This window comes from Rhamphochromis longiceps, linkage group LG4 (assembly GCF_057381845.1).
Source record: "Rhamphochromis longiceps isolate RC_006_pf linkage group LG4, R_longiceps_female_GT1.1, whole genome shotgun sequence".
Taxonomy (NCBI): domain Eukaryota; kingdom Metazoa; phylum Chordata; class Actinopteri; order Cichliformes; family Cichlidae; genus Rhamphochromis; species Rhamphochromis longiceps.
This window is the reverse complement of record NC_140560.1, coordinates 14,893,013-14,915,948: the sequence shown is the minus strand read 5'-3', so window position 1 is coordinate 14,915,948 and position 22,936 is coordinate 14,893,013. Positions and strand designations below refer to the sequence as shown.

At 40.7% G+C, this 22,936-nt stretch overlaps 1 protein-coding gene across 2 annotated transcripts; it reads left to right on the top strand.

Moving 5' to 3' along the window:
• Nucleotides 1-188: 188 nt before the first annotated feature.
• On the top strand, nt 189-22,167 carry LOC146671264 (uncharacterized). 2 transcript variants are annotated; one of them, XM_085403470.1, is made up of 19 exons: nt 189-753; nt 1,947-2,034; nt 4,260-4,308; nt 7,209-7,253; nt 7,370-7,458; nt 7,606-7,702; nt 8,236-8,375; nt 10,906-11,075; nt 11,402-11,505; nt 11,673-11,840; nt 13,320-13,471; nt 13,846-13,948; nt 14,047-14,119; nt 14,256-14,298; nt 14,395-14,724; nt 14,832-14,963; nt 15,773-17,845; nt 18,732-18,822; nt 19,377-22,167. In XM_085403470.1, the coding sequence occupies exons 1-19, from the start codon at nt 588-590 to the stop codon at nt 20,604-20,606; spliced, it is 5,343 nt and encodes a 1,780-aa protein (XP_085259596.1). In that variant the 5' UTR covers nt 189-587; the 3' UTR covers nt 20,607-22,167. The 2 variants fall into 2 exon arrangements, with proteins under 2 accessions (XP_085259596.1, XP_085259597.1); XM_085403471.1 differs by having other exon boundaries at nt 496-753; nt 8,233-8,375; nt 19,377-21,842.
• Nucleotides 22,168-22,936: the final 769 nt, after the last annotated feature.

Genomic DNA, 22,936 nt, shown 5'->3' with positions numbered 1-22,936 from the left:
TCCCCTCGTTGCTATCTGCGCAATACTCACTTTGGTATTGCGCAATTAGAAGCGTTTTATTTGGATGCGTTGAAAGCGTTAGGAAAATGTGCGATTTGTTAGCTCTATAATCACCACGCACGGCTGAGTGAGCTGGCGTAAAGTTGGAGGCTCGGAAGTTGCGGGGTGTCACGTGAACGCGCCATCAGCTGGAGCGTGCCCTGTGCTGACGAGCCGTTGCTGGTGGAAACAGCTGGTGGTTTCTGTCAGCGAACTCCTCGAGATCGAGAGCAACGTTATTGCGAATAAAAGTTCAAAATAGACTCGAAACCGACTGAAGGCGCTTTTATTTGAATTTCTGTGGCTGTCGGAGCAGACGTCGGGTCATGTCATCACGTAAAAGCCACTTTTCGTGAGGCACTTGTTAATTGACGCTTCAGCCTGTTAGCACTGAACCGCTATCGCTCGGTGCACCGGCTGCTAACGTCAGCTAGCTAACTTTGTAGTCCCATAGCAACTGGCACAGTGCAGGTTTCCTGGCATCGCAGAAAAGCTGTCAGCTGTCGGATTTTAGTCAACTTTGGACTGAGGGAGGTTTTTTTCTCATCATGGCTCACATTCATTATAAATTCTCCTCCAGACTCAGCTACGACACGGTGGTTTTTGATGGCGTGCACATCACGCTGAATGAGCTGAAGAGGCAGATCATGGGCAGGGAGAAGCTCCGAGCCGGGGACTGCGACCTGCAGATCACAAACGCGCAGACCAAAGAAGGTAATAAAACATGTGTGCACTGATAACGAGCTTGTTTAAACTGAAGTCAACGTCTTCAACTTTGTCGGAAAGCGCGTGGTCCTGCTATCACAGCTGTTTGGAGACAGAGGTAAGCGTTGCGTCACCTCTTTCAGGTTAAACAGTGCAGGGAGGGGGGGTCCAGAAAAGTCAAGCTAGGACAAAAGGGCCTAATGAATGGGCTACATTCCTGCCGCTTTTACGCCTCGTGCTTTTAATCGTGAGGCCTGACGGTGGTGGTGGGTGAGCCCTGTCAGTGCATGTGCAAGTCTCAGGGGAAGCCTGAGTTAAAAATAGCAAAGGTGGAACAGGAGCACCTCTTTATTCATTACCATATGCTTAAGAGCTCCCAGATGCACATGCACATGAATGAGCTATTAGAGTATTTGCTGTCATATACTGTGGCATGAACAAAAAAGTAAACATGGCCAAAAAATAGATTAAATATGTAATGAACTTTGTAAGAGGATGGGGGTGGATCAAATAAGTGTAATGGAGCAGGTTTGTTGTGAATATTGCACATGAGGGTGATACAAGTTCATTGGGATGTTTGGCTATTGTGGGGCGGCTGTGGCTCAGGTAACAGAGCATGTCATCAAGCAATCAGAAGCTTTTCATGAAGTTATGAGGGCTCAATGCTGGAAAAGAACAGAAAATTAAAATGTGTTTAATAAATTATTTTTAATTTATATCAACGTCTTGGGTGGACTTTGTCTTTGTCACAACACCTCAAGCCAGTTTGTATGGGATACTGACCCAGGACCGTATTCTCCAGTTCACCTGCTCCTGGTGGGTGGAGGCGTTTGGAATTATGGGTAGTTTGTTTAGTTTTGTTTGTCTTTGTTTTGTTTTTTAAAGGGTATCTTTTGTGGTAGTGTGGTGGTAGTATGATAAATGAAAATCTTTGGATTATGGTGTTTTGGTCAGACAAAATGTCACCTGGGGAAGCTGACTGCTGTGACAGACATTTTTCACAAATGGATAAGTCTATCTTTGTTGCAATCCCAGCACTTTACATTAGACTTTACATTATTACCTATTGGGCTTGTCAGTCAAGTTGAGACCTAATCTTATGCTCTTTATCTTCTTTCGTTTTGTAAGATTCCAGTTAAGATTCTTTCTGGTGAGCTAATCATTACCCTTAAAGCCTCGCTATCTTCATCTCTCCCTCTCAGAGTACACTGACAGTGACAGTCTGATCCCCAAAGGTTCATCTGTCATCGTCAGACGGATCCCCAGCTCGAGCAGCAAGACCCACAACAAGTGAGTCTATATTTTTGGAGTTGCCATCTGATTTCCTGCACTGTTATTAGTCCCTGCCATAGCAAAGGCTCCACCCTGCCTCAGCAAGCTACAACCTGGAATCCAAAGCTTTACCTACAGTTTTGAGATTTCACTGCAAGAGGACTTATCAAGAGCCAGGGGTAGCAGTGGATACTAGCTAAAGATTCAGTTAAGCTAATAAGAGTCTACCTTGACCCCAAAAAACATAATTTTAATAAGAAAAATTATCTTAATTTGCTGTATTTTGTCATTGACTGTAAAGCTTTTGCTGTGGTTCATGAAAAGCACTGGTTTGCTGGTAGAGGCCATTTCAGTTTTGAGGATTTTGCATGACATGACCATGAGAAAATACTCTGAGGAAACTACATGGTGACAAACTCAGTGGTTACCCAAATCACTGGTCAGGCTTACGCAGTAGAACCAGCAGTGTTGTGGGTTTTATGCTTGGAAAGCAGGACCTCGCTGGAACAGACTGGCGGTCATGTGACTAGCCGTGTCAGCACCCTACAGACTGGTGAGAGGAATTAGGGCTAATTGGTGGCGTAACACTGCCAACAAGATTAAAAGCAGAAAATGAGCTCTCCACCTGCATGAGGGGACTTGTTTATCCTCAAAGCAATAACACACGAACAAAAAACAACAATAAATCACAATCATTCTTAATTATGTTTCTAAAAAGAGCTTGGACACTTTTTAAAATGTAAATAAAAACAGACTGCAGTGATCATTCATACCTTGTTTTTATTCAACATTGTCCAAACAAATATCAAGTGTATCTAATTTAGAAAATATTCTGTAATGAAAGGCGTGCTATGCTTTGGCCAATAGTGTTCTCAACAGTATTTCTCAACATAAGATGTACAAAAAAATTTAGGATTTTGTCACCTTCTGTAATTAATGTAATTAAAAGATTTTTGTAATCTAGCAAAATCTCTAGACGAGGGAGTGGAACTGACTGCATGTGCTCAAGAAAACTATTGTTGAGCATGTGGTTCATTGCTGCGTGTACAAATGCAGGTTAATAGTTCCCAGAGACTTAAAAAATGTCCCAGTTCTAACTTTGTGTAAACATTTTGTTGTTAATTCAATATGAGGATATTTTCAAATGAAATAATTGTCAATGTTGACATCTTTCAATTAAATTTCAATTTGATTTTATTTATATAGCGCCATATCACAACAGTTGCCTCAAGACGCTTATTCATTTCATATAACACTTTCCCAAATCTTGTCATTTCTGTATATTTTACTTCCCAGGAGCCAGACTTTTATTTATTTATTTAATTTAAAGTGGTGTTCAGCAATAATTCAAGGCTTTCTGAAAGTCTTTCACTGCTTTTCCTTGGACATTGGCTGCTTTTTTTTACTCATTTTCAGTCCAGTCCTCATCCTTGATCATTCTTAGAGGCGTGGTTTTGCTTTGGTAAGCCCCTTAATGCTGACCTATGAATCATTCAAGCTCTGACTTGATTCACTGTTTTCTGTTCCATCAGATCTAAACAACACCAGAACTGAACTTCAGCCTCTATGTACCTTTGTATTAGCTCTTCTGATGCACTCTTCTGAGTGTGTTAACGCTCCCAATGTGTCTCTCAGAGACAGAAAATATTCAGCCTTTTCAGTTTTGCTAGTTGTTCACAGGTGCCCATGTGCTTTGCTGGCATTTCAGAAATTGCCCTTTGCGTTGAGTGGACATCAAGAACTGCCTTCCTGGGGTATTTCCAATGTAATCACAGGGGACAAACTCTGCATTCCTGTTCTGTTTGTTTTTAGGCCAATGTGGAGCTTCAGCAGTGTGAGTAGGCAAATCAAGTAGGCAGCTTTCAGGATTGTTGTTCTTGATATATAAAATTATGTCTGTGTGCTACTGTCCCTGCTGTGCACCTCGGCAGGTAATGCTCTGTATGGAAAAACACAGAAATCTTATTTTAAGGTCACTGCAGGAAGATATCTTCTTGATTTGTTTAATGCACACTGCTGTAACCTGATTTGCCTGCTTTGTCTGCACTTTTCTGAACAAAAGAAAGCACTCCGTTGTAGATTTCATTATCCATCACTTTCACTGAAGCAGCTTTTAAAAGTGCTCTTTAATTCACATCAAAGACTGTTTGGATATGGACAACTGACTTCTGTCAGGGGAAAAAAAATCTGTGCCTCACACTGTCGTAGAGGAGGTTTAAAAATGTTTTTTTGTTGTTTTTCAGTGAGCGATCAGAGGTCCAGCTTCACCACGCCTTTGGAGCCAGCAGAGCAGTATGTAGCCAAACCACATCCCACAGCACTTTGCCTTCAGCTCCACAAAACACGCACTTTTTTTTTTAAGGCTGTGTCTTTTAAAAATGGCATGCTGCATTTTATAACAAAGAATAATAATACATAGAATACATGTGACATGCATCGTTTTCTTTAATTAAGCAGACTAAATGGATCAAAGCTGATGGGAATCATGTATTTTACAATCGCAGTATAACAATTTAAGTGCTTGAAGATAACTGACTAAAAAAAGTTTTTTAAAAAAAACATTTAAAAAGAAAAAAAGTTTACAATTAAACAGGTCGTATGTGCTCACTTTTATTAAATAAATATTCTCAACTGTTATGTTATCAAGCTGCTGTGTCACCAGTCAGCGTCTATTGTTGAAGATTGTTCAGTATCTGTCTGTGGGAGGTGGAGCTGCGCGGGTGGGTCAAACATTATCATGCAGGCCAGCTATTCACAGCTGATAAACCCAACTGTTTAATGATGCTGGCACTGCCCAGTTGTGCCTCATCCAGAAGCCACTTTTGCACTTTTTATGGTCTAAATTCTATCAATTCTGGGCAAATACTGCATAACTTTAATTTATCAGGCTGCTGTAAAGTTTCAAATTCTTACTGAGTATTTATAATGTGATTCATTTAGAACCACCATAATTGAAATCACTCCCTTGGTGTAATGGACAGCGTTATTAGAAGACACCCTTTAAGTGAAGAAATATGCAGATTTAGAGTTGTATAGCCATGTCATGTTACACGCCTTTAAGTAATAAATGCCATCGACTGCTAAAGCAACAGCTAAAAAGGCTTAGTCTCTGATCTATAACAAGAACAAAAGAAGCTCATTCCTCAGGGACCAAGCTGTGCATTGTAAGTATTTCATTCTAAAACACTATAGTGCGGTCTTGTGTGTAATTCAGTTAAAGATGGTAAAGTCAAGCTTTCACTTGCTGCAGTCTTAACTGGTGTGCACTGACCTGATTTCTCTCTTTGGTTTCTCAGTAGGAGAAGTGTCTGCCACTCTTCTTAGTCTTTTGAGTCTGTTGGACTGACTTGGACAGACTTTTTAATTTTGTGTTGTTGTTTTTTTTTTTTTGTTTTTTTTTTTCTACCAATAAAGTTATTTATATCAAGCTGTGTTATGTACTGAGTATGTGTTTCTTCACTGTGAAGAGTGACGCTAATACACACTTCTACACAGAGAAAAGACAATGGAATCACTGGCCGTTTAACAAGCTTATAGGGCCACTCCACCCATTTTATACTGGATTCCTCGTGCTGGGCGGCTTGCACAATACTGGTATTGGGAATCAAAGCTGTAGAGACAGAGAGCTGCAGACCAAAAAGACATCACCTGAAATTCACATTAACAATATCATGTAGTTCAGTCAGGAGGTGTTTCTTTTTAACTTGCATGCTGCATTTTAAATGTGTCATTAACTTTAAGGCTTAAGTGGCGGCTTTAGCTATAAATTACATTGTAAGTGGTGTAAGTGTGAATTTGGACTTTTTAGATGTTTACAAAAATGTGTTACATTAACAAAGAATTGTAGCCACAACACTTCTTAATGTGTATGTGTTAGTCCCCATAGGGAAATAGTTCCTCTGCATTTAACCCATTCACCCAGTGAAGCAGTGGGCAGCCACCAATGCAGCGCCCAGGGAGCAGTGTGTAGGGACGGTACCTTGCTCAGGGGTACCTCAGGGTAGCCGTTCAGTTGAGTCGAACCCCCGACCTTCCGATCATGGGGCCACCACTCTACCTACTGAGCTACCCCCCCCCCCCCCCCCCTTTCACATCAGCAGCTCCTGTATAGCATAACTTGGGTATAAATTATTACAGCTGACGTGCTTAAATGATGATATCAGAGCGAAACGGATGTTTCAGAGTACCATCTTTTGACCTTCATAATGTTGAACATTGAGTCATATGTGTACTGTATGTGCCTTTTTTGGGGGGGGGGAAATGTTGCATATCTTTTTGAAGTAATGAGTATACTCCCATGCTGGTGTATTTAATTTCTCTTTATAGTAGGAGCTTCAGCTAAAGGCTCACTTCAGGGATGTTTTATCTTTATCTTAGTTTAATATACCTATTTGGCATGCTTTCTGGCCTATCAGCCAAATATTTGTACAAATCAAACTACTGATCTACATGAGGCTAAAGATTCATTAAAGCAGTTACAGCTCTGAAAGCTGCAAAAAAAACTTTCACAACAGTCCAACAGAGACATTCTGGTCTTAGCAAAAAGTCTCCGTTTCAAGCTGGTAAAGCTCACAGGATTAATCCTCTTGGGGCCATGCGTGTTTCTGCATGCGCGTTTCTACAGTGTTTCCATTTAAAGGCTACTAAACCAGAACCTGTTAAACAGGTTTTTCCTGTCTAACAATTCACGGCCTCTATCACACACACAGTTTGGATTTCTTTCTTTGCTCCTCTGTTCCAGCACAGTAGAGGAGGATAACATAAATAGATGCTTAGACAGAAAAACGCTGGCTGGACAAGTGTACATTCCCAGGATGCTTTGTAAAGTTTTCTTTACATTTTAAATTCAAGAGTTTGGAGAAATGCAGTGTGAGCTGTGTGGACAGTGATCAGTCACACTGAAAATCACAGATGGATGCTGATGCAAATTTTATGTTCATTTAAATGACACTTGTGATTTCGTAAAACAAACTGAAAGTAACAACTAAAACTTTGAATTGTGGTTTAGCCCAGTTTGGGGTAAAGGTTTGTAGCTCAAATGTCTTGTTTTGTGTATGCTTGTATGTCAAACCTCAAACTTTATTTTCAGACATTTTTGGATAAACAATTTCAATGTTTTTCCACAAGCTGGGTAACCGGGGGCGGCCGTCATGATTACTTTTATGAAACTTTTTTGTGTTTAATTCTAACAGATGGATGATCACAGTTCGACAAGAGCCCTGTCCTTTTTCTCCAAGGTAATGCTATTTTCTATTTCTGTTATGCAAGTTTATCTTGGTTTACATGCTTCAGTCCAAGCTGAACACTGATCCTCAAACGACGTCTTTGTGTATGCTGCACGTCATGCATTTAGATGCAGATGGCTAACCTGGTTGATGTGGATGCATCAGAGGAGGATAAGATCAAAGTTATGATAAATCAGTCCATCTATGACCCCATGAAGTGAGTCATGTATCCTCACACTGTCGAGTTTCCATCTCTTAAACTCCTCTCATGTTCTCATATCTCTCTTTACGTCTTCCTTCTTTATTGGTTGATGTCCTTTTTTACATTACACATTCTCACTCGGCTCTTCCTATTATTCTCCAGTTTAAACACAAAACCCAGCAATGTCCTTTCTGCGAATTACACCTGTTATCGCTGTGGAAATCCAGGACACCACATCAGGAACTGTCCTTCCAGCGGGGTAAGGCCATAATGTATCTGTTAAGTGACTTAGCTACTTGTACAAATCGTGAATTGAAAAATAAACCTGGGTGAGTAAAGAATGTAGAAATGTATAATTTCTTTGAGTGCTGATAGTGTTTGCGTATTCACGTGTACTTCAGATATCTGTAATGCTTTTCCTGGATTTCTGTTATATTTATTATTTAGCCAACATATTAAAAACGGCCAAGGTTCCAGATAATGAGATAAGCACATGTGCAGTTTCTTTTTCTATTGGCTCCATATTACGTCAGCGAGTTATCCTAATATGGTCATCTCACTGAGATACCTCTGGCTGTGAGCACAAAAGCTTCACCCATCTGCTTTTCAAACCTTCAGTTTGCAAGGATGAGGCAATCAGAGTATCTTGTTTCAGCTAGAGGATTCATGGCTGAGGATTTATTTAACATATCAATCATGCAAAGATGGTCTACCAGACAAGAAATTATTATTTTTAAATATAAAGCTGGAATGTGTGCCTTTAAATGTAGATGTTTCTGTCTTTGACAGCAGGATAAAAACTCTGAGGCACCTGTGAGGATAAAGAAGAGCACGGGCATCCCACGTTCCTTCATGGTCGAAGTGGATGATCCCAACATTAAAGGCGCCAAGCTGACCAACTGTGGGCGCTATGCAATCCCTGCCATAGATGCGTGAGTGTTAATTAAAGTGTTACTGTGTGTGTTTATTAATGTTTCTTTTGTTTGACCGTTAGGAAATACATTTATTTACACTTTTCTTAGAGTTTGCCTTCAGAAATGCATTTATTATCCGTGGCATAGATTGAACCAGGTACTGGAAACATTCCTCAGAGATTTGTCCACGTTGACATGACAGCATCACATTAGGTTGCAGATCAGTCGACTGCACTTCCATGATGTGAATCTGCTGTTTGACCACATGCCAGAGGTGTTTTACTGGATTGTGTGAGCTCATTGTCATGGCTAAGAAAACTGTTTAAGCTCATTTGAGCTTTGTGGCAAGGTGGATTATCCTACTGGAAGAAGCCATCAAAAAATGGGTTCACTGTGGTCATGACAGACATGGTCAGCAATAATATGGAACAAAGCAACTATACTTAAACAAAGCTCACTTAATACTAAGTGGCCCAAAGTGTGCCAAGAAAATATCCCCCACAGCATTACACCACCACCCTGAACTGTTTATACAAGGCAGCTTTCAAGCTGTTAAGTTTAAGGTCTGACCCTGTCATTCAAATATTGCTGCAGAAATCAAGACTCATCAGAACAGGGAACATTTTTCCAGCCTTCCATTTTATTTACAACTGAGGAGTGCAAGAAGGTCCTACTTCTCTGACATCATCACTAAAAACAGCCATAATGCTCGGGTCTTATTTTCTACAGTTGACAGGCTAACAAACCCTCCTGTGCCAGTGGCAGCTGAACTTCATTCAACCATGGCCTGCAATGACTTTGCCAAATTCTTCACAGACAAAATCCAAAAGATTAGACAAGCAGTTGGTACATCAACAGCAGATCCAGGATATGTACTGTGTCCACCGAAAAACTGTTTAAACACCATCAAACAGTTTCACCCGATTAACAGCAAAGACCTGGAGGACATCTTAGGTCAACTGAACTCCTCCTCCTGCTGTTTAGATGTCCTGCCAACAAGTTTTTTCAAAAAGGTCTCAAAGACTTTCGAGTCAGACCTGTTACAGATCGTCAACTTTTCCTTAATGTCAGGTGTGTTTCCAGAACCACTAAAAACTGCTGTAATCAAACCTATACTGAAAAAGGACAATCTTGACAAGACACAAATGAAAAACTACAGGCCGATCTCAAATCTCCCATTTTTAAGTAAGATCATTGAAAAAGCAGTTTCTCAACAGCTCAGTTACTTCTTAAAACAGAATAACTGCTATGATGCCTTCCAGTCAGGTTTTAGACAGAACCACAGCACTGAAACTGCTCTGACCAAAGTGTTTAATGACATATGTCTGAATACAGACAGTGGAAAAATGTCAGTCCTAGTTTTACTGGATCTCAGTGCAGCATTTGATACAGTTGACCACAACATATTACTCAAACGACTGGAGAACTGGACAGGTCTTTCAGGAACTGTACTAAACTGGTTCAAAACATACTTAGAAAACAGGAAATACTTTGTATCAATAGGTAACTTCACATCTGAGCAGACAAGTATCACATGTGGAGTTCCCCACGGTTCCATCTTGGGACCCCCTCTGTTTAACATTTACATGCTCCCACTGGCACAGATTATAAAGAACAACAAAATAAACTACCACAGCTATGCAGATGACACACAAATATATACCACAATGTCACCAGGAGACCGAGGCCCTGTACAGGCTCTTGGTAAATGCATTGAGGAAATTAATGACTGGTTGTGCCACAATTTTCTCCAACTAAACAAAAACAAAACTGAAGTAATAGTCTTTGGCGCCAAAGAAAAACGATTACAGGTCACCAGAGAACTTCAATCTATACACCTAAAAACCACAAACCAGGCGAGAAATTTGGGTGTAGTGATGGATGCAGACCTAAACTTAGAAAAACACATTAAGAACATTTTTCCAGCCTTCCATTTTATAATTTGGGTTAGCTTGTGTGAACTTTGGTCTCAGTTTCATGTTCTCAGCTGACAGGAGTGGCAGGTAGGTTGGATATGTTGTGCATTCAGAGATGCTCTTCTGCATACCACTGTTGTAACGAGTCGTTATTTGAAAGAGAGCTGTATTTTATATAGATAGATAGATAGATAGATATCCTCCTTTTCAGTCCATGCTCTATACTTTTGGCTTATTAGTAGCCATTTTTTAAGTCAAATGTCAAATTAACAGCCTTCTCTTAAAGGTACCCAGTTGAAGTAAATCTAGTTAAAAGCATCCTGTTAATAAATAAAAGTCAAGAGGCTTTATTGTCATTTCAACCATGTGCAGCGGTACAGTACACATTGAAGCGAGACAACATTCCTCCAAGACAATGGTGCTACATATAAAAGACAATCAACACAGGACTACATAAAGTGCAAGTGTGGAAAAAAAATTGCAGGAATTGCAAAAAAAAACCCAAAACAAAGACAGTGCAACACCCTACAGAACAGAACGATACAAACATAAGACAGCGCAACAGAAAAGTGCAATAATGACAGTGGGTTGGACACAAAAGTAAATGTGCATGTACTTTTTTCTGTCCATAGAGAGGCATATGCTATTGGCAAGAAGGAGAAACCTCCCTTCCTTGCACAGGAGCCCGAGTCTGAAGACCAGGATGATCCCATACCTGGCGAGCTCCTCTGTCTGCTCTGTAATGAACTGCTGGCTGATGCCGTGGTCATACCCTGCTGTGGAAACAGCTACTGTGATGAATGTGAGTGTCTGCTACACACACATAAGATAAATTAATAGTTTAAACATCTAATCACCTGAACCTAATATATCTATATATCCAGTTCTTACTAACTCAAAAATTTAATTACACAAAGTACAAAATTGTAGAAATGTTTAAGTGTATCACAGATTCAGCAAAAATGTGCAAATTTTGCCTACCAAAAGCAGCAGAAACACAAGTGCATGTACAGTCTGTACTCTCGACAGTGAAAGCACGGCACTGCTTCAAACTGTAGGACTGTGTCACATTATTGTACAAATAAACAGTGCTCTGGTTGCTCTTTAATCTCCTTTTCTCTCACTCAGGTATTCGCACTGCCTTGTTGGAATCAGAGTACCATATCTGTCCCACCTGCGAACAATTAGAAGTCTCTCCTGACACCTTGATAGCCAATAAATTTCTCAGACAGGTGAATTGACAGAGTGATAATAATTATATATTATAGATTAAATGTTTGTAATAATGCTTTCTTTTTCAAGGTACAGTTAATGTTGTATTGTTGATCTGTAACGTCACACCAGAAGATTCAGTATTCAGCATTCACTTTGCTCTCCATCCATTTTTCTCCCACCACAGGCTGTCAACAGTTTTAAGAAAGAACAAGGACAAGACAAAAGCTTGAAAAGAAAACCAGCCACATCCCAGTCTCAAAATCTAACTCCAGCCCCCTCTGTCCCTACCCCGCCCCCTCTGCCCATGCAGAGCCAGCCACAGAAACCTCAGCAGTCATCCCAAAGCCAGCAGGTGAGCCTTTTAATAATATGTTTCATCTGGCAGGCAGGAAAAATAAAGAACCTGCAAATAATATAATTACTGTTTTCTTTTCAGGGTAAGACCTTTGGTAGGTCTCTGCAACATTCTGTATTTGCCCAAAGAAGAAACATGCATGTACACATGTCTCATATCCTGATATAAGTCATCTGTTATCCTGATAATGATATAAATCACAGTATAGTGCATTTTCTGTAAATTCAGTGAATATTTTATATAATAACCAAATCAAAAGTACTTTTTAACATATCAATATCAGCCTTATGTTAACCTGTAGCAACACACACTAAATGACCCCACGCAGTCATATAAGAGCTTCTATATATTTTCTATATATTTACAAATATAAGTTGTAATGGTCACTGTTCTTCTTCTGAGATTTATTTTGAGCACCTGATGGCTCTAGCCCCTCGTTTAGGAATGAGAACCCGGATGTTTTTTGGCTGGTCCTTCCTGTGGTGCCGGGGTGACTATTGCAAAGCGTCATCTAAAGGAACAATAGACATTTTAATATCATCACTTGATATATTTTGCCATGTCGCACAGTCCTAATGTACTATATTCCTCTATTGTAAATTATTGGTTTCGTTTATTGGCTTTGATGAAATGTTTCCCAAATTGAGGTGCAGTGATCCAACTTTCTCAGGCCTGATGTTGATACAGACACCTCAGCTTTGGGTATCTACTGAAAAGAAGTTCCAGTACTATTATTAAATTAATAACCTTTCTCACTGTAAAGAAGAGGCAACATTAGACTTGATTTAACATCATCCCTTAACTTTATTTTTTTTAAAGGGACAAATGAAAAGAATTTGAAATGCTAAATTCATATTTATGACTAAAATCATTTTTAAAACTCTTGCAGTTTCCTTTAATTTGCAGTCATGATAGTTTCTTCTTACCCGGTTTCTAGTTTTGTGTGTGCACTGTATCGTATAAGGAGTGTAGCACACAAGAAGAAATTGTTGAGAAAACAATGGTAATAAAGTTCACAACAGCATATTAAGTTTTATTGCACTTATGTTAACAAGCAATAAAAAGCTGTCCAAAAGGTATTTAACCTGAGAGACAAAATACAAAGAGAGCGACAGAGCTGATGAGGACTCGATTCAATTAAGATCTATTTGTGGTAAACTTAGAAAGTTACTAAAAACTAAGAAAACTTTGTTTTCTACTGCTGTTGCAAGAGTAAAATACCTCTGTTTTTTCACCATTTGCTGTTAATTTGCTCTATAAGTTAACTCGTCTTATGTGTGGCACAGCAATCGTAAAAAAAAACATCTAATTTAATTTAATTCTGTAGATCAGCCCAGTAAATTAGCCATCATTACGAATAATCATTTAAGCTTTGGGATTCTGTTTTACAAAGATCTTCCTTAGCATTCATGCTCCCTTGTTTGTTCCACTGGATTTTGATCTCTGCAATGTTTTCTTGGTATACCCCTTGTTCAGGACTCTCTTCTGGATCATCTAAAGACTGCAAATATACCACCACAGTCTCAAGTCTCTGAGGTTCAACCTGCAACTACAGACCCAGCCTCTGAGAATGACACAGCAGGCACATCCCTCCAGCCTCTAGAAAACCAGCTAGAAATATCTGAGAAGTATGTATAATATTACACTGATTTTTACATGGGTATTTCTACATCCACATTGCGGACGATCTTCATAATATTTGAGGATGTTGAAGATGTCCCACTCCAGCCAGACAGCAGTGAAAACACACTTAAAGCTGTTTGGGAGCTCCTAGTGTTGCCTGACAATGAAGTAACGCTCCGTTGTCTAACGATAAACTGTGAATTTAACTACTGTATTTCCAACTTAAAATCAAAGGGTTTTAAAATAGCTGGCGCTGCCATTTATAAAAAAGGAGTAATTTCACTGTAGCTACAGCTTTGCAGTGCTGCTAAAGAGGTAAGAATGAGGAGAATTTAAATGATTGCGATCATGTTGTGCTGACTGTGATGTATTTACTCAGTGAGATTGAAGGAAAGATGTGCAGTGACTCAGCAGGTGCTGCCCTGTCTGGAAAGGTTTCAAACAAAGATCCGACTGATCCACCGTCACAGCCCATAACACCGGTGAGGTCATTCATACAGGAACAGTCATTCTCACTCAATAATAACGTTTTTTTGTTTGTGTTTTTTAATGAAATCTTGTGGCATTTGTGTCTGTTTAGGATGATGACACTCCAGCAGCAGAGCAGCCTCTGACAGGTAGCGTCAGTCAAGAGAATCAACACTCCTGCTCAGGTGAGTGACTAATAAACAGTATCAGTGTGTGATAATCTATTCCCTACTGTTAACCTTGTGTTTAGACACATGCCAGTAATGTCACTAAAATCAGGAAATAATGAGGGAAAAAAACACTTTTTCTTTGAATCAACAGGTGCAACCCCAGTATACCCTGAATCCTCAGTCAGCTTGGAGAGGTCGGTAGTGTGTGTTTCTGAGTTAGGGGTTTGTATTTTCCTTTTTCCACTCTTTAAACACTGACATCTTTTACCTTTCATGTACCTTCCTTATAGCTCTTCTTCATCTTTGGTTTGTCTCACTGGAGGAAAGACTGAATCTAATACCCAGCAGCTTTCTACCATCCCCTCCACATCATCCTCCTCTTCATATTCAAATACTCCACCACCTCTTTTTCCCTCCCCACTTTTTCACACGTACTTATCAGCTCAACAGTTGCACAGCACTTACCCTCCTGGATACCCACCTGCCACACCCATCTGGACCCTTCCAGCCCCCCAGGGTACCCCTATCCCATCCCTTTGCTCCTCTACTACCACCTCCTCCCCCATCCCTCGCCTCATTCCCCAGGAGTGGTACAAGTATCAGAGAAAGAAAAAAGAGAGGTGTGTACCTGCTTACAGCATTATGTTTATACTATCCTATAGATGTACATGATGAACTGAACATAATGTATATTTTATATCTTTACATGTCACTTTTTGTCACTCAGGTCACCTCAAAGAGCATCTGGCTACAGACGCTCCTCTTCACATTCAAAGTCTTCTACAACCAAGGCCTCTTGCTCCTACTCTCACTCTTCAAGCCGCTCTGAGTCTCGCTCTCGCTCCAGAAGCAGATCAAGGTATTTTGTGGCCCTTTTACAGAAATGTTATTTACAGTATTTTGCATTTTGCTGTTTTGCACCATCCTGAATTGAAAATCTTCAGGACTGACAGAAACTGACTTGTATACTAAAAACATGCAGGACAAATACAGAGCAAAAAAAACCCAACAGCATTGTTATGTTTAAAAACCTGAAAATTCACATTACATTTGTGGAGTAAATAAATAATATAAAAACATTTAGTACAAATGTAGAGTAGTACAAATGTCATTAAAAATAGTATGTACAGTATAAACCTAAGAGAACAGTAGGAATGATTTCCTGAAGCATTCTTTATGGAAGTGGGGTTGAATTAGTTTGAGGGAAGAAGAGCTCCCCTGCTTCAGTAGTGTAGACTGGAGTGGGTGAGATGGGTTGTTTGTGGTGGAGAGCAGAAGACAATAGCAGTACCACTCATGATGATGGAGATCTTCTATCAGTACCACAGGCTGGTAGAAGATCTCCAACATCAGAGCTTTCTCATAAAGTAGAGTCTGCTCATTCCCTTCCTGTTCACAGTATCACTCTTGGTCCTCCAGTCAAGTCTGTCATTCAGGTAAATGCCAGAGTACCTGTAGCTCTCCATTGTTTCCACCTTCTAATAATCACACACACACTCCAACACATACCTCAGGGGTAACTTGCCCAAGGGTACAGACTGAAGGGGCCTTCTTGTTAGTGAGCGACCCACTCCTCCACAACCACCTAATAACACCCACCAACCAATAACCATGTATTTTCCATACAGTGAAAACTGTCTTGTGTTTTCTTTTTTTCTTCTTCTTTAGACACCGCTCTCCCTACTCTCATCAGAGAGACCTGCACACACGCTCTCGCCAGCCTAGCTCTTATACCTACGGTTATAAACGCTCGCGCTCACCTACACCGTCCTCGTCGTCTTCACCTCGAAGGGCTCGTCATTCCAGGTCCAAGTCTCTATTAGGCAGAAAGGACCGCCATCACAGTCGCCATCTTAGCAAGAAGTCATCTTCAAGCAGCAACCACTCCAGGAAGCGGGGAGAACGCTCAGGGAAGGAAGCGGCACGCTCTGAAGACAGTATTTCCAGAAACACGTGCACAAGTCGAGCAAACAGCCTGGAGCTGGACAGGGAGTGCTACCTGCAGTGGAAGAATGAGTACAAAGAGTGGTATGAGAAATATTTCAGCAGCTATCACCAGCTCCACCAGCTGCCTGTTCCCCTACTCAGTCTTCCTCCTCCTCCTCCTCCCCCTCAGTGGGTGAGCACAGACAGAAGCAGAAATCAATCACAAGCCAGCTTAAACTCTTGCTACCAACCACAAGATAGATGCCCTGTTGAGATGGATGGCTGCTCCCCCTCGTCGGAGTCATCCAGTGACAGTCGCTCTCCCCCATCTCATTCTTCAAGCGAGAGTCGCTCCACGCCATCTCAGTCATGCAGTGACAGCAGTTCCTCTATGTCTTATAAGGCTAATGACAGCCGATCACCTCCATCTCAGTCGTCCAGTGACGGTCGCTCCACGCCATCTGAAGACAGAGCTCAGCCAAGAGCATCTACTGAGAGGTGCAATGAGAAGTCAAGACATAAACAAGTCACGCTTTCAAAGAGTAGCATGGAAATGAAACTGCAAGGACCGAGTACAGGCAATAAACCACTGAAAAAACTGGAGGAGTCGAGCCCACTGAAACATGAACAAAAGAAGAAGAAGAAACAACCTGAAGACAGTGGACAGGAGACTTCGCCCCCTCATGCTGAAAGCTCTAGAGATGACAGCAGAAAGGACAAAAGGAGGCACAGCAGTGAACCAAAGGCCTGCAAGCATAGTACGCCAGTACAGAAAGATTCAGACCAAACTGTCCTGAAACAAGACCAACCTGAAAGAAAATTCATAGGAAGCAATTCAGAAGGAGAGGAATGCTGGAAAAGAGGCAAAGATTTAGACTTTAGTGATGGGAAGAGACAGCACAAAGCAAAACCCAACAAAGAGCTAGACGGGACGAGCAAAGAGCGAGAAGAAAACCCTGGAGGCAGCAAAACTCCTGACTCTAGATCAGAGAAGAATAGGAAAAGAAAGAATGAGGATCTGGTGAAGAATGAAAGGGATGGTAGTCTTTCTGGTGAGATGCAAAGTGGCAAACACCTGAAAACGAAAACAGCAGAGAAGCCTGAAAACCGTCTTAGTGAATTCCTGAAACCACTTGACAAAGAGAAGCAAAAAATGGAGAAGAAGTCAGAGAAGAAAACATGGCCTCTGACAGCAAAAGACATCTGGGAGGAAGGGATGAAGGTGAAACCGCAGATGAAGATAAGCATCAACATCAACCTGGATGGCAAAAGGACAGAGGAGAACAATGGAAAACACGAGGTTACAGGGAAGGCGCAGGAAAACATCAATTACCCTGAAAATAGAGAGGAGGCGCAGAGGGTCAACAGAGGTGAACTAAATGAAAAGGAATCCAGTAGAAACCAGGAGGACCGTTCTGAAGACAAACTGATACAAGGTGAGGGAGAAAAAAGACTGACATGGGACAAATTTACCTTCAGAGATGATAAGGGAACGAAGGCAGGAGAGAAGGAAGACACCAGAGAAAGAAAAGACGATGAAGACGAGGGGGAATTAGACTTATGGCACTGTGCGCTCACAGGAGTGGAGGAGAGTGAGACAGGAAAGGGGGAAGAAGAGAGTTTGAGAGAGGACGACAAAGATCAAGAGATGGGAGACTCGCAGAAGGAGCAAGAAAACAGAGAAGCGTGGAGGGACGAGCTAAAGGAAGGTGTCGAGATGATGACGAGGGAGGAAGGTACATTGAGGTTCAGCTCATCAAGGAGCAAAAATGAAGGCCACCAAGATGGACCTAACACCAAGCTGGGTGATGGCAGGTCAGAACATTACTGCTTTCATTTTTTTCTCTTAACTGTCTTCATTTTAATCTTTGTAGCTGCATTTTCCAAGAAATGTTTAGATTAAATAATAATCTTATCTTATCTGATCTGGTAATAAAATATGATTGCGTTTCTCAAAGTCTAGATCAAAGTACATTTTCAGACCTTACCAAGTTGTTACAAGTTGTGGTGACATCGTCATGTCTTTTTTTCTGTCTGAACACAACTGCTGAACCTAAACGTGTGTATTCAGTTTAAACTGTTCCTAAACGAAGAACAACAGTATTTGCTTTCACTGGAAAAAGTGGAAGCAGGTAGAAAACCCGAAATGTATCTGAACAGCCATTTAGATTACTATAGTTTTGGGGTTTTTTACATTAGATAATTAATAAGTAAATTAAGTTCAACACTGTTTTACCTGTAATATAAGAACATAATACCCTGGATTGGTCTTTAACAGTCAGGGAAATATTTTCCTATCAGAGCTGCACAGAATTTGCAGTCTTAATCAATTTATCTTCATTTTTCCCACCAGCTCGGCTGCTATTTGTTTATCACATCTTCACAGCAAGCACCTTGTCTAACATTCACATGCATTCTTGGATCTCAGATTTTCCTCACTGTTAAAACATGCTAGTTTAATTTTCCTCAGGTCTTCAATTGAGTCACTGGCTTGTTACTCGAGTTAGTCTCTGCAGGGTGGCTGCCCACTGCTCCTAACACATAAAACACAGGACGTAATTTTCTCCTCAGGGATCTACAAAGACTAAAGAACAACATCCTAGGATGCAATTAAAGACTAAAGAGATCTAGTGTTGCAGCTGTATATCTTCTTTTATTAGATTACCTGTGATATTTAATCTTGTCTATGTGTGTTGGGCAGCCGTGAAGAAGAGAGTCATCAGAGGAGGACAGTGGTGAAAACGTTGGAGAAATACACCCAAGAAAGATGGACGGAGCTGGTACACGTTCAGGTGTGTATGTCAGCCGAGGTTATATAAGCATCCACCACCTAAGTTCATCCATCCAACCAATGTAGAACCCTACTAACTGCGTGCCTTTGGACTGCGGGGGGAAGCCGGAGAACCGGAATACAAACTCATCATAGTGAGGCCCCGGCCAGATGGTGGATTCACATATAGGATCTTGGTATCAGGCAACCACTGTGCCACCATTCTGTCACTCAATTCAGTTTTATTTATATAGTGCTGAATGACAACAAGAGTTGCCTCAAGGCACTTCATACTGTAAGGTAAAGACCCTACAATAGTAGAAAGAAAGCCCTAATTAGATAACCCCCTGTGAACAAGCACTCGGTGGCAGTGAAAAAAAAAAGAAACTCAAAAAGGAAAAACTCCCTTTTAACAGTCACCTGTCATAAGGGAAGGAGACAGGACAACTGATTACATGAGGAAGAGTGCCAGAGATTAATATTAACTAATGATGCTTAAGCTACTATGACTTACTCCCTTAAAAAAAAAAAGTCATGACATCTGAGTCACATTGTATTTTTACTTTTATTTCCCAGGCACCCCAATCAACATGGGAGAGAGATGATGAGGAGGATGAAGGAAAAGTCAGAGTTCACACTGACCGTGTTTCTTTGACTCTGCCTCAACCGTCAGTGACCAACAAAGCCGAGGGTGACGAGGAACAGCAGGGAGAGAGGGGCAGGGAGAAAGAGAGAGACTCTGCTTGCTCCTGGTCACACAGAAGTGTGGCTCCCTCTAGTGGCAAAGATGGAGCTGTAAGCACCACGTCTGCAGATGCAGGCAGGGAGACGAGGAGAGAGATGGACAGGCAGAGGAACAGAGAGAGGGAGAGGCAACAAGAGAGGAAAAGGTCAAAAGAACAAACAAGAGAGGAAAGAAGCGGGAGAGACGGGGACAAAGAGCAAAAACGCACTGCCTCTCTCCCCACCTCCTCTCAGTTTTACTCCTTCTCAACATCACACAATGCAGATAGGACAGATCTGCAATACGGGGGCAGCCAGGCTAGCAACAAGAGTTCATCCTGTCCCAGCAAGAAATTCACCAGTGCCAGAAACAGGGAAAGCAACACAATAAGCAGGGAACCCAACCTGCCTGAAAAAGATGCACAGAAAACACACAGAGACCCATCATTGAATCTCAGATACAAAGATAAAAACTACAGCCACTACCACAGTAACCACCAAGATTCATCAGGGAGTGATCGAAATAAAGACAGAGCTCCAGGGACACACCACTCCCACAGCCGGGGTAAAGGCAGAGACCTGCTCCCCTTTGAATCTCCTGGATACTCTCAAAGATATTCCCCTCATTTGGGGTTAATGCAGAGCAAAGCTGGAAAAGAAGAGCGTAAACCAAACAAGGCTGAGAAATTCGTCAAAGAAGGCAAAGAGGGGAGAGAAAATCGAGGGATGATGGCTGTGCAGGGAGGAAGTGCCTGGTGGGAGCATGAGGCTGATTATAAAGTGGATGGAGTAGAAAACTGGTTCGGTGGAGGGAAGGATCTGGAGGAAGGGGAGATGCTCAGCAGCCGAAGCAGCAGCGTCGGCTCGTCAGCGAGCCAGGGGAACAGCAAAGACGACAAGAGGACAGAGAAGGAGAGGAAACAAAAAAGGCAGAAAAAAGAGAAAAGGCAGGCGACCCCGGAGCAGCCGCAGGACGGAGAGCTGAAGAAACACAAACACAAGAAGTCCAAGAAAAGAACAGATGGCGCAGAAGAGAGCGGAGGAGAGGGGGCCGACAGGTGGAAACGAAAGGAAAACCACTGATCTCCACTCGGATGTGTCACCTCGACTCTAAAAATGAAGTTAAATTTACTTGAATGATGTTTTCTTTTCTCTGACCAACAGGTGCCTGGATTTTGTTTTTTGTTGTTGTTGTTGTTACTTCTGTTTAATTTTTGCTCCAGGATACGTTTTGTATCACGTTAAGATCTTCATAATTCATTTATAGCATTCGCAATCCTCGTATAAAATTGTGAAGAAATGGCACTTTATACAAAATCAAAAAAATGAATGTGACTGAAATCACACGGTGAACCTTAACGCTCTTGAATTATTTTGACTTGAAGGATTTTTGCACTTGTTTACAACTTGCTCAGGACTGCCAGCAGTTACGATTCACATGAATCTGCTATGGATGGAAATCTTACATTTTGAATAGTCAGTCAATAATTTGCCTTGCCTCGCACAGGGGTGCGTTTGGATTACTGAGAAAAAGATTGTGATCATTTAAAATGCACAGCCTACTGTGAATATTTAGGATTTAACCTCTGTGTTGCATTTTGTTTATTTATTATTTATTTTATGTTTAATCTAAAAACTGCTGGATAGATGAATGATTTAGTAGAGGCAAGTTTAGTTTTTCCTGTTTTGAGGGAAATAAATAATAATTTAAAAAAATCTAAAATCTTGGGTTTCTGTCTGGATGTCTGCTGGTACTACTAGTGAGCACAAGTGGTAACTCCAGGCTTAACATACAGTACATCTACTTCACTGCACTTTGGATTTGACTTTCTATTGCATCTTTACCTTAAAGCTTTATTATTTTTGCAGATAAATTCTATTATAATAGATCAAGCTACCAAGCAACATATAATAAGCAGCAGCTATTTATGTACTATTCTGAAAACGCTGCAGGCCAATGTCCCTCAATAATCTTGCTTACGTTTTGGCATTGATCACATACCAATTAAATATAAGGCCAATATTGTTTCTTTTAACCCATAAAGGCAGCTTATGAAGGGAAGAGCAGTGTGTCATGATTTATGAGATGATGAATAGTCATCACTTCTGAACACGTTTTAATGACCATGAAATGATTGTGATTTATACTTTCCACAACAATAAAATTAATAATACAACAAAACACACTTTTCAGCTTTTCGTGTATTTTGAAAATAGATTTGTCGGAGACCTGGAGTGTTATTGTGCACTTTGGGTCAACTTCTGTCGTTTAAATGTGCATAGGCTTTTTTTTTCTTTTTTTTTTTAAACCAGACATGCCAATCAACACAATTTAGTACATACTGCACTTCTATATCAATATTTTACGCAAGCGCAGAGCTGCCACCCAGGCAAAAGAAAAATAGAAGTATATCACGTTATAACGTGAAAAGTTTATTGTTCTAACTTTCATACTAACTTTCATATACTTTATATGTTTGTACAATATACTATCATGTTAGTACAATGTACGTAATTATATTGTTCAAACATGAAAAGTATATTGTATTTGTTTAACTATCTGTATTGTATCCCCAGTTCTCTAATATACTCAGTCCTAGTTAACGTTTCCACCCTGCGGCCTTGGCTGCTAACACAAGATGCTAGGCTGTTATCACTGTGAGCACGCTAGCATGCTAAAATAGCCAAACTGATATTACTCGTCCTTACTTTAAAATATTCTAAATAAAGTTTTCTCTTCCATCACAGTCAAACGTGTCTATTTAATATATTATTATTATTCCTTTTATTACCTCTGGCGAGCTGTGTATGTTGAGCATCCATTATTTCAGCCGCTAAAGGCGGTCAGGTGACTTAAGGCTGGAGCACAGGGTAGGTAGGTTGATTTATGGTTTAAATTCTCCGCTTAAACAGTCCCTGTGAATTAACTTAGTGAATCTGTCAAAGTAAAGAATCTGTAAAGAGCTTTGGTGGTCTGTTATTTTTGCTTGGAGATTGTTTAGCTGTTTAAAAGTGAGTCGGTCACATCGGAGCCTTAAGAACAGCTTTATGTAGACAGCCATGTTTCTCTTTAATTATCTACCAGTACAGGAGACTCTGTTTTCTTCCGTTTTTAGTTAAGAGTTTGAGGGAAGTTGGTCTGTCCTATCAGTCATATCAGTCAGTGTAGCACTACCACTGTCAGATCCAGGGCTTAGACTGTTGCAAAACTAGAAACCAGTGGAGCATGGTGGCTCTTTTCAACACAAATGAAATTTAAAGGCTCATATTTATGCAACTCATTAAGTTGTAGAGATATTAAGGTGACTTGTTTGTTTTCTCTAGCTCAGGGGTGGAAAACATTGTTTTAGTTCTTGGGCCACATACAACCTATTTTGTACAAGTAATAATGTTTAAAGGGGGTTGTATCAACT